This window comes from Hippopotamus amphibius, chromosome 6 (genome assembly GCF_030028045.1).
Source record: "Hippopotamus amphibius kiboko isolate mHipAmp2 chromosome 6, mHipAmp2.hap2, whole genome shotgun sequence".
NCBI lineage: Eukaryota > Metazoa > Chordata > Mammalia > Artiodactyla > Hippopotamidae > Hippopotamus > Hippopotamus amphibius.
In genome coordinates this window covers 61,343,988-61,355,577 of record NC_080191.1, presented here as the reverse complement: position 1 = coordinate 61,355,577, position 11,590 = coordinate 61,343,988, and the positions used below count along the sequence as shown (strand labels likewise).

At 42.9% G+C, this 11,590-nt stretch overlaps 1 protein-coding gene across 1 annotated transcript; it reads left to right on the top strand.

The window, feature by feature from the left end:
- The first annotated feature begins 2,022 nt into the window (after nt 1-2,022).
- Nucleotides 2,023-11,335, top strand: TAGAP (T cell activation RhoGTPase activating protein). The gene is made up of 10 exons (XM_057739359.1): nt 2,023-2,127; nt 2,752-2,836; nt 2,923-2,976; nt 3,301-3,367; nt 4,669-4,835; nt 5,523-5,684; nt 6,171-6,280; nt 7,700-7,895; nt 8,467-8,581; nt 9,269-11,335. The coding sequence occupies exons 2-10, from the start codon at nt 2,810-2,812 to the stop codon at nt 10,534-10,536; spliced, it is 2,166 nt and encodes a 721-aa protein (XP_057595342.1). The 5' UTR covers nt 2,023-2,127; nt 2,752-2,809; the 3' UTR covers nt 10,537-11,335.
- Nucleotides 11,336-11,590: the final 255 nt, after the last annotated feature.

The following is an 11,590-nucleotide window of genomic DNA, read 5'->3' as shown; positions in this document are numbered from 1 at the left end:
TACGAAAGAGTTTGACCTCGTGGACCCTCCTGAAAGAGCTCTAGGGGTCCCTGAATGCACTTTGAGAATTGTTGATATATGAGTTTTTGAGTTTCCTCAAGAGCCCCAGAGCTTGGACTTGGAGGAGGCAAAATGGATGGGTCTATGATTTCCCCACTCATCTTTCACTAGAGTAACATACTTTAAATGAAAATTTTTTTAACATTTTATATATCAGGATTCTAGATTCATCTTCCTTTGAATATAGAATCCCATGACAAAAAGAAAGTTTTTAAATCACTGGAAGAATGTGTATTGTGGGGTATAGGGCATAACATAAGAAGCCCTAAGGATTAGAAAAAAACATGGTCTTCATTTTTAAAAAGAGGGAAATATATTGATTGAGGATGGATGCTTTAGTCTAAGAGCGGTGTAAACATTAAGTTTCTTAGAAGAACCGAAAAAAGTATCCAATGAAAAAGTTCACAAAATACATATTCGCAATGGTGACTATTTCATAAGTGAATGTATTTATATAGAAATTATTTATTGAGTACCTACCCTGTGCCCGATCTAGGATAAGGCAGCATAAATGCCATTTTTCATAATAATAATTAAAATCAGTGAATTCATTTCAGAGGTTTATAAGGCGAGAGGGAGGGTGAAAGAGCAGGAACATGGTGGGGGTGCTGCGTGAACTCTGGCAGTTTCAAGAGAGGGCGCCTCTGGCAGGAAGCCTGGACACTGGCTCTGTCCTGAGATCACCCACTGAGACACCGAGTTACCGGGCAAATTGTGATGGCTCCGTGCTTCAGTTTCCCAAAGTATGCCTAATCATGACCGCCTTTCAGTATAAAGACAATAGCGCTGTCAGTATGGAAAAGGCGCTATTTGGTGCTGACAGGTGAATAGAGTCAAGGTATTTGTCAACTTTTCGTTGAAGAATTGCACGCATACAGAAACGTACACATGAGACTAGCAGCACCTGGGTCAAAGGATGGACCACTACAGAGCCCCTCCCTGACTCCTCAGAGTCACTACCCAGCCCTAGGGAATCGCTATTCCGGCTTCTAATAGCACAGATTACTTTTGCTGTTTAGGGGCTTTGCGTGCAGGATACACTCTTTTGTGTCCAGCCTGTTTCACTCAACATTATTTTGTGAGACCCAACCATATCATCGAAGGTAGTTACAGACTATTCATTCTCAGGGCTCTGTAAGACGCCACTGTGCAAATGTATCACAATTTATATATCCATGCTACTGTCGAGGTACTTGAGTCGTTTCATAGATAGCCGTAAGCCATAGACAAGACCAGAGATTCTCTCTTATCCAGAAGGCAGGGTGCACAGATGAAATTCACCATCTCCTTTCTACTTTCAAGTAGTCTGACCAAAGGAGTTTTTTGTTTCCCTCCCATGTCAGAATTAGAGCTAATCTGACTATGACCTAAGTATTGAGTTAGGGAAAGAAGAGGTTAATGTGTTGACAGTCTGCTCTGGTGGACTCGTCCTAATTCCAGACCTGGCTTTGGATGATGACTATTTTTCAAAAGAGGCAGCACGTCTTGGGTTTCTTGGAGGGACAACATCCCGCACCTAGAGGGTGTTTATCAATGTGCGGTGACTGAGGAGCAGAGGAGATGGTGGGTGGGAGGGGAGACGGCACCCAAACAGGATACCGAAAAAAGGGCACCTGAAATTACCACTTTAGAAAATAAAATGATGTTTACGTACAGAATAACACAATTTCTTATTCACACATCCCACCTATGACATTAATCATAGCCTTCACCTATGGCTATATGTCATCTTTTCCACTCTTAGTAGTTTACGGATGTTTTATTTTGAAGTGGAAGAAGAAGAAGAAGAAAGAACCAGAGCTGCCCTAAAAGGAATGAGGAAGTGAGAGCTCTCCAGTGTCTGGCTGGCTGTGACCAGTGACAGCCCGTGATGTTCTTTCTGGTCTCAGTAATATTCTGAATTTCCACCTGCCCGCCCCCTCTCCCTTATAACACAGAACACGTGAAGCCAGAGCAGTTCAGTCTTCTTACTTACAGTGGATTAGTAGGAGCAGGGTGTCATGCTGTTTCTCCCATTTTCCACAGTTCACAGGAGGTAAAAGAAGTCTGGCTGGAGGCCCTCCGAGGGTAAGTACCATAAATTAATATGACGAGGCAGGAAGCTGCCTAGAGGGTCACTGGGCTTTAAGATTGTACCCAACAGAAAGTAGCTACACTGTGGAATATGCAACAAATAGCAGTATAAAGAATAAATTCATAAAGCTTTGCTTTAACGTGCAGCCTGCACTTCTGGGGTATAGGAATTCTGTACATATTATCTTTGTTTTATGTCTGCTATAAGTAGCATCCTGGGAACATGTTTTCTCCTTTTCGGGTTAGATGAGAAAATCTGTGCAAAGCACTAAATACGGTGCCGTGACACATACTGATCTTTCATGTAAATGCTAACAACAAAGGAGCACTCCAAAAAAAAGTTATTGTAATCACTATTCAGATTATCTCCTGATGGGAATGTAATAAATGAATAATAAAGTTTGGCATGATGAGGATACCAGGTTTAAAACATTTAGAAGTAAGTGTGTTTAGATGCTGTGTTTAATAGCATAAGACATCTGGTAACATATACCTGACGTTAAATGAAAACTTCTCTACTTAGTAGTTTCAAACTTTGTGTTTTGTCAGAGTGGCACTGAAATTGGCCAGTGCATCATGTGTATCCCCCCCAACTCTTTCCCATATGATTTCTCATAGACAGACCCAAGGCCACCCAGGAGCAAGATTCATCACTGGACGGTCAGCCCAAACTCTGATGAAGTTGACAAGCAGCTGCCATGCTGTAGGTGCCCTTCTACATTTATTAATTCATGTTTCCTCGCGGCAAGAGTCAGAGAGATTTACCTAATTTAATTTTTTCTCTTTTAGTCAAAAACACTAAATGCCAGTAATATGGAGACATTAATTGAATGTCAACCAGAGGTAAGAAAGCAATTTTTAACACTTTTTACCTGCACTGTGAGATGGAAGACTTTGTTTTCATTGAATATCATTTGTATTTAATTATCAGAATAGAAAATCAACATAATACAGTTGATTAAACACTAATATTAATTGAGATCTTATATCATGATAAGCAGGACATTAATATTGATGCTAGAGGCTAGAAAAAGTTAATGGACTGTTGACTAATTCTTGATATGAATAAAATATTGAATGTATTTTGTGGGGATAAAATATTGAATGTATTTTGTGGGGCTGAATTCTTCAATCATTACTTTTACCTAAAATAAATATATATTTTAGGGTGATATCAAGGAACATCCTCTGTTGGCATCATGTGAGAGTGAAGACAGTATTTGCCAGCTAATCGGTGAGTTTTGAACACATACTGATTTTTATGTCAATGCTAACAACAGAGGTTCTTGGTTTGCCAAACCACAGTGCTTTACTAGGAATTTTTTTTTTCAAACTGTTCTTTTAAATACCACAGAACATTAACACTTGCATGGCAGGAAGGCTCCGGCTCACTAGGGAGCGAGTGCTCTGATAGAAAAGGTCCTTCCTAAGCCAGCACCCCAGCTCTCCAGAGGGCTTTCAGTGGGGTTACAGATCCCTGGCCATTTATGTTTTGACAATTTAAATGTGCATGTGTGTGAAAAATACACAGTTTCCTGTTCCATTTTCTCCCCCTTCTAACGGAGAATGATCCTAAGGCACATGAAGCAATTGTTGCTAATCTCAAATCCCGAAGAACCCACCGTTCACTCAATTGTTTCCACAATTCATTGCACTATAAAGTAACCCTGACCCAGTTCTCCTGAACTATGAGAACAAGCCAGTTCTCTATCCATCCTCTTCCACTCGCTGGTGTAAAAAGTATAGAAACATATGCCAGTACATTTAGAATATATAGCTTTTATAATTAGAAAAAAAAAGAAGGAAGGAGAGAGAAAACAGAAAGAAGGAGTGAGATGTTATCCCGTTGCACACACTTCTTCAGGATTTTGCAAGGATGAAATACCTTGGTAAGGTTTTACTGAGCATTTCCGATTGCCGGGTCTCTGTGCAAACCTTCCTGCAGCAATTTGTGCCTGCCCTGCCCTAAAGCATCCACTGCGAAAACCCCGCAGGTGACTGCAGACAGACTTAGTGGTGTAGCTCCCTCTAGCGGTGAGTGCTAGCATGGCCACAGAGGTTTAATGGCCCGCCCAGGGCAGAGCCTTCAAAACAGTCTTGAGCAAGTCACTTCCTCTTCCTATAAGTTTCATTTTCTTCACTAGTCAAAGGAAGAAATTAAAGCAATCTATTTCACATCAGAAATATCCACCGTGGTTATTAAGGTCAATATGTTAAGATGGTTGTTTATGACCCACTTAGTTAGGTTTTGCTCATTTTCTGTAGCAAACAGCTGGTAAAGAGTAAAAACAGGAAAGGTGGAGACTTTGAGGAACCTTGGTGTTGCTGTTTAGGGGCTGGTTGCCCTGGTAACAATGTGGTGGTTTTTCAGGTTGAGTTTTCTAGATTAAGATTCACACCCTTTGCTTCCTGGGCTTTTCAACATTATTTCTCCCACATGGCAAACCGTAGATGACAATATCCGTTGTCTTGTCTATATCCTTGCTTATCAATATTTTAATCTAACTTCTCTTTGCCTTGTTTTCTTGGCTGTAGAGATTAAGAAGAGAAAGAAGGTGTTGAACTGGCTCTTTCTCATGAGAAGGCTTTCCTCTTCATCAGATTTTTCTGGGGCTTCAGAGCCAGAATTGAAGGCGTCCCTATTTGATCAGCCCTTGTCAGCTGTCTGTAGTGACAACGACACACTCCCCAGACCCATCCAGGTAGGTGTACATTCACACGTGAACCTACTTCACTTTTCTGCCAGCTGTGAAAAGTCCTCAGGAAATCTGGATGGCATCCTCATGTTAAACTTGTTGGGACCAATCTTTAGTTTTTTTCCCACATCTGGAAATGGTCTTTCCACTTAGGAATGCGGTCAGGAGACTACCTGGCTGCTCACATTCTAGAAACTGGTTGTATTTGCCAATGAGCTCAGGTTGACGGTCCCTCCATCCTTCTGACTTCATGGATGGAAAAATGCCAATAATCTGTAGCTTCTGAGAAATCTGAAACTCTATAAATCCTGAGGCAGAGATTTATAGAGTTTATGATCAAAATCCAATGTTTATATGGAATGACTTCAAAGGAGGGAGGCCTGAAATAGTTTTAGAATGTGCAAATTCCAGCTTTCACAGTTTACCTCCTCTTAGAAAAATGGCAGGGTTGAGGGAGACAGTTGATAGCAACTGGACTGACAGGAAAAACTGGCATTAATAGTCTCAATATCCTGGAGAACTAATTTTTATGGAAAGGATATTCTATAACAGGTAAAGTTCGCTACTGTTCATGTCCACTATTTTAATTATTTTTCTCCTACCTAAACATAGATTTTCCCTGTATTAGTAGCAGCAAAGTGTGTCTTCAAACCAATGGTAATCACTTCCTATCTCTATACCCCTTTCCTTTAGGATATCCTCACTATTCTATGCCTTAAAGGCCCTTCTACTGAAGGAATATTCAGGAAAGCAGCCAACGAGAAAGCCCGAAAAGAGCTTAAGGAGGAGCTCAACTCCGGAGGCATGGTGGATCTGAAAAGTCTCCCTGTGCACCTCCTGGCGGTGGTCTTTAAGGTGAGTCCATAGCATTGGTGCCAAATGCCCTGCTGATGGGCTCTGACACATTGACTCTCAGGAAATAAGAAATGGGCTCTTTACCCTACAAAGCAAAGGAAACTGATCTTTGAGTTTAATTTTTTTTAGTCAAGCCTTTATTTATTTGTATAAGCATCTCTGTTTCTGTGATCCCAGATTCCAACAAAAAGTGCTGCATTAAATTCCCTCCAAATTTCTATGAGAAAAGGCACTTGGATTGTCCCATGGCCGAGTCCATTCTCCTGAGTCTGGTGGCCCCTTGGATGATGGCCTTACTGTGCCTGTTGTTAGGAAGTTGCTGAGAGACAAGTCAGGTGAGAGGTTTCCCTAGGCTGATGAATGCAGGAAGGAAGGGGCGCAGCCCGTGGCAGGGATAAGCACAGAGTCCCTGAGATGCGACAAACAAGGTGAAAGTTAGGCTGGGAACACATTATGTAATATGAACGTTCCCCTTCCACCCTCCAGGACTTCCTCAGAAGCATCCCACTGAAGCTCCTGTCCTGCGACCTGTTTGAGGAGTGGATGGGTGCCCTGGAGAGGCAGAACGAGGAGGACAGGATCGAGGCCCTGAAGCAGTAAGTCACCAGCATCCCCGCCCGAGGCCAGGCCCACAGGGTCTCCATCCTTCGCTTCTTCACACAACTGTCAGAGTGGTTTATGTATATTGCAATGTTTAGGGAACTCTAGTGGAATTGTTCATCTACTCCAAGAATAAAAATCTAGAGTTACCCTGGAATTTTTTAAAATGTAGTTTTAGCCAAATGAGAGGAAGCACCTCTTCAAAAGGCAGAAATTGGACTTCAGTACTCATAAATCCCAAGAGGTGGGGAGTCTAAAAACATAAGTAGTTCAAGAAGATATGAGACAAACTCATAGATGAACACCTCAGAGCAGGGGAACCAGCCAGGTGTAGGAATCTGAGGTCTCCTTAACCTGTATACGTTGATGTCGTGCAAAGCAACGATCCTACAAAACATCCCTTAAAGCATAGTAAACAATCTGGAAGGGGTCGTTTGTCCTTAAAATTCCATAGCATATTTCATATTATAATCAACCAAAATGAAAACTATATAAAAACAAATTCCAATGACAGCAAAAACAATTCCGTATATAAATCAAAGTGTGACCTGTTAGTGACTAGAAAATCTTAAACACCTAACTTTAAAATATCAGCGCTATTGCCAAATCCTATGAAAGTCTGTCTATATATTATGACTGTCTCACATGGCTAAATATTTGCAATGAAATGTTTATTGAATTGAAGACATTAGTGTGTCTGTCCCTACGATTATCACAATAAGTTTGTGCTTACAGATGCAAAGCTCTTTCATAACAGTATCTTCTTATAAGAAATGAATGATCCTTATGTTAGAGCCACTATTTCATTTTTTGAAAATATGAGGCTTTACAATTCTAATGTATTAGTAGTAGTACCAATGTTGCCATTTAAGTGCCGCTGTCATCATTTTTATGAACATGCTCTTATAAACTGATTTATCCTCCGTAAAGATTTCTCAGAATGGTATAAAAATGTCTCATCTTCATTTGATGAGCACAGTTTTTAAAAAGGCAAATGATGGTATTCTTTAAAAGAAAGAAAAAACTGTCTTGCAGTGTTAGAAGCAGAAAGATTCTACACGGCTAAATGGTTACTCAACACAGTGATTTCCAAAATGCATTAAACTATGGAGTTTATTGCAAGAGTTAATGCTTCAAAATTTAAGATCATATGTAAGAATAAAGGGCTGTGTTATTAGTGTTCTGATCATAAAGGCCAGTTTTTTAGGGCTTCAGGATCTTGTGGTCAACTGATTCATTCTGTGTCAGTTGCCACTGGAGGTGTCTGAATGAACCTTTCGCAATGTTTCATGTGAAAATGGACCTTCCTCATTTTAAAGGAAGTCTGGGTTAGGCAGAAACTTTCCACTTGCTACCCTCAAGCTACACAGTCCATGAGCCTTCCCTAAAACCAGCCTTCCCGAACTCCATTCCAGGGTTGCAGATAAGCTCCCGCGGCCCAACCACCTGCTGCTCAAGCACTTGGTCTCCGTGCTCCATGTGATCAGCAAGAACTCCGAGGTCAACAGGATGGACGCCAGCAATCTCGCCATCTGCATCGGGCCCAACGTGCTGAGCCCAGAGAATGAGCAGAACCTGTCGCTGGAAGCCCGGAGAGACCTGAACGATAAGGTTTGTTCCCACCTGTCTCTGAGAAACTCATCCTCTGTTTGCAAAGGCCAAGCAATAAAATGCCTCTGAATTTTCCTGACTCAGTCAAGATCATGGTGAAAATACAAAATGTGAATGCTTTGGTCATAGTTCCTTTCTCTTGGGTGCATACATTGGATGGAACTGAGTAAAGCTAGGCCTGCGTCCTCTGTCCTCCCACGAGACAGAGGACAAGTGATGCCCATCTCTACATGACTGTTTTCCCAGGAAAAGGCCCTTTCACGTCTCTCTTTTGTGCATCACACTCTGTCAGCTAGGCTACCAATTTGGGAAACTCCTGAAATGAAAATTTTGGTTACTTTAATGTAACAATTTTTTTTTAATTCAAAAATTAAAAATGCATACCTTAAAAATTTTAGTATACATGACTGTTACCAATTTTCTGGATACTGCTTTCAGACCCTGAAAGACCTCTTACGGCCATTTTGGCACCTCCCTAACCCTGACCCCCACTGTGTCCCCATTCTTAACCCCTCTTCCTTTAAAAATAAAGATCTCATTAAGCTGACAACCTGTTAACTTTTCCTCATAGGTCAAGACACTGGTGGAATTCCTTATCGATAACTGCTTTGAAATATTTGGGGAGAATATTCCGGCACATTCCAGAATTGCTTCTGATGACTCCCTGGAACACACGGACAGTTCAGGTACGGAACATGCTCTCAATTGATTTTGACTGTGGGGTCAAGTTCATGCCCGGCTACCAGTCCAGGCCAGTAATGTAAAGCATCCTGGTATCTGAAGCAGAAGTTACCTTTACACATCACCAAATCAGAGTAGCCTCCAGTCGGTAGGGAAGTCATTAAACACGGAAACTTTCCTCTCGAATTTTCCTGCACTGTCTCCTCAGGCTGCAGACACTCATCCAGCTTCAGCCTGGAACCTTCCCTTTCCTCTTCTAAATCATGAAGAGCTGCTAATTTTACTAAGTAACCTTTAGCTAGAGGTTTGGGGTAAGAAACTTTTGTTTCCACACAATGGAATATGGGTCTATTAAAATGCGGATGGATCCAATAAAAAGAGCCATCCAAAGGGCTGGTTTTTAATTTAAGATCAAGAAATTTTCAGTGGAATGCTGTTTTCTCTCTTTTCTCTTTCCTCCCTCTCTCTCTACCTCTCTCTCTCTTCATTTTCGTACTTATCTTCTCCACCTCAAAATAGCAGATGTGGAAAGAATCAAAATTTTAATGTGGCCAATTTCCTTCATACCAAACCCCAAATGAGCATCACCAAATTCCCTAGTGCCGTACTTGATATAAGTAGGGTGAACAGTACTAAAGTTTATTTCTAAAAGTAGCTGAACAAAAACTCAACCATCCCTTGATTTCCCCCAGACGTGTCAACCCTGCAGAACGACTCGGCCTATGACAGCAATGACCCTGACCCCGACACGGAGCTCAGCAGCGCCATGGGATCCCCGAGCAGGCGGCCGCCAGGGCCCTTGGACCAGGCTGCCGGCCTGGAGCCCAGAGGCCCGCTGCACCCTTGGGAGCCCGTTGTCAGCACTGCGGCCAGACTGAAAGGCTCCCTCGGGCAACCGGACAGGAGGTACTCGGACCCCAGCGCAGCATCCTGGCAGGGGTGCCTCGAGGGCAGGAAAGCAAACCCGAAACTCACTCGAAGTGAGGATGACTTCACTCTGGCCCAGGCGGCCTCTCGTTTTGCAAGTGAGGAAGCTGAGGACCCATTTGCAGAGGAGGTGTTTCCTGCAGCTGAAGGCAAAACCCAGAGGCCCCAGGACCTGAGGGGGCAGGACCCAACTCGGGGTTTGGTGTCACCGTACAGACTGGCCCCCAAAGCTGCCTCTAGTGGCTCCCTGGACACTTTCTCTGACACCTCACCCCTGGCTTCTCCTTCCAGTCCCAAAAGAAACGTCTTCACCAGACATCAGTCTTTCACAAAGACTGAGAAAAGTAAGCCCAACAGAGAAATAAAAAAACACTCCATGTCATTCTCCTTTGCCTCTCACCAAAAAGTGTTGACCAAAACCCGCAGCTTTGTGGTTGCAAAATCCAAGGGCTGCACCGCAGACCAAGTAAAGAAAGGTTTTAAGAAAGAAAGCCAGCTCGCAGGCCGAATCGTCCAGGAAAACTTGTCCGACATCCGCGGCCAAACAGCTCTGGACTTTAACTCGGGGGCCCACGCCCTCTCGGTGGAGAACGTATTCCAGCTGGTGGATCAGAGGAGCCCTGGCAGCCCCCCATCTTACGAGGAGGCCATTCGGCACCAGGCCTTGGAGCTCACCGCCTACGGGAGCCAAACAGTTGGCAGCATGAGGGCCAGGATGATGAGCCTGGACTCTGGGCTGCCGCCTCCTCTCCCTGTCCCCCACAGAGGGGACTCAAGAAATACATGCAGCCAAGAGCCACTGGCTGGGCCCGGACGGTGGCCTAGGACTGAGAGTTGGAAGCAGAGCAGGACTGTCTGTGCTCCCGTGGAAACAACAGGACAGGTGACTATCACCAGGAGACCTGAGCTGCATCGGCTGAGAACGATGTCTGAGTCTCAACAGAAGAGCAAGCAGGCCCCCCTGGCCCGGCGGTGTAGTCAGCCCATCTTTGATGCTGAGCAGTTCCGATTCGCTAAGGAATCCTACATCTAGGAGGTGGGCCCACTACCCAGACAGAGCGCGTGGCACCTCTGTACACATGGGACTGTGTAAAGAACTGCTCTTAGACTCTGTTTTCCAAAAAGTCATGAATAAGCTCCTTTGGAAAGTTGTGTAGACATCTCCTCAGAGAGGAAAGCTACCCAACTCCACAACGGCACTCAGGCAGTGTCTGTGCACCTGAATTTGTGTGACATGTAGCAAACGTATAAAATGCATTCTAGACAAAGCGTCGGGTGCAAAGAGGTCTACGACAACATGTGTATATATGTGTTTGTGTACTTGAGCTAAAACTGCTTTGCTGTTCTCTGCCTCCTGGGGCATTTTTCTAGTGGTTAGGGTTGTAAAATAATCTTTTCTTTTTTTATGTTGTCACAAATGGCATGCAGATTTTCATATTTTCCACAGACTCCATTTAGGGGAAAATGTTTAAGTCTCTGTTAGAAGTTTCCTTTAATAACCAGCTTCGTGATAACTCATCACCACAGTAAGATGAAAGCAACAGCAAGGAATAGAGTTGTCGGTGAATGGAGTTATTGAAGGCATTGCAAACTCCCGTAACAGAAGAGGTTGTTGTTAAAATGTATGAAAAATACTTCGGTATGTCTTTTAATCATCTAATTCTAAATTTGGGTGAGTTAGTAAAAATGCATTATATTATGCATCATTAACTGATTTTTAGCACTTTGAGATTCTTTGTAGTTCAGTGGTATCTTCTCCAATAGTGTGGAGGAAATCACTTTATATGCATTGGCGGTGATATGTAAAACTTTGGTATAATCTCACTACAATAAATTGCCTTCCTATTTCAAAGTAAAAATGTTCATTCTTATTATGTTGCCTCTTCTCCCTCAGTTCATAGAAACCCACCAAGAAAATCATTCACACATTGGTTCAGTCAACAAGCATTTACTGAGTATACTCATTATTCTAGACCGATAGGCAGGGCAAGATGTGGATTTCATGTTTAAGAAAAAGAGACTATCCCTGTTTCCCAGAAATTTCCAAAACCATAAAAATGTACCCTCTTTAAGCCATGTTTTGGGCA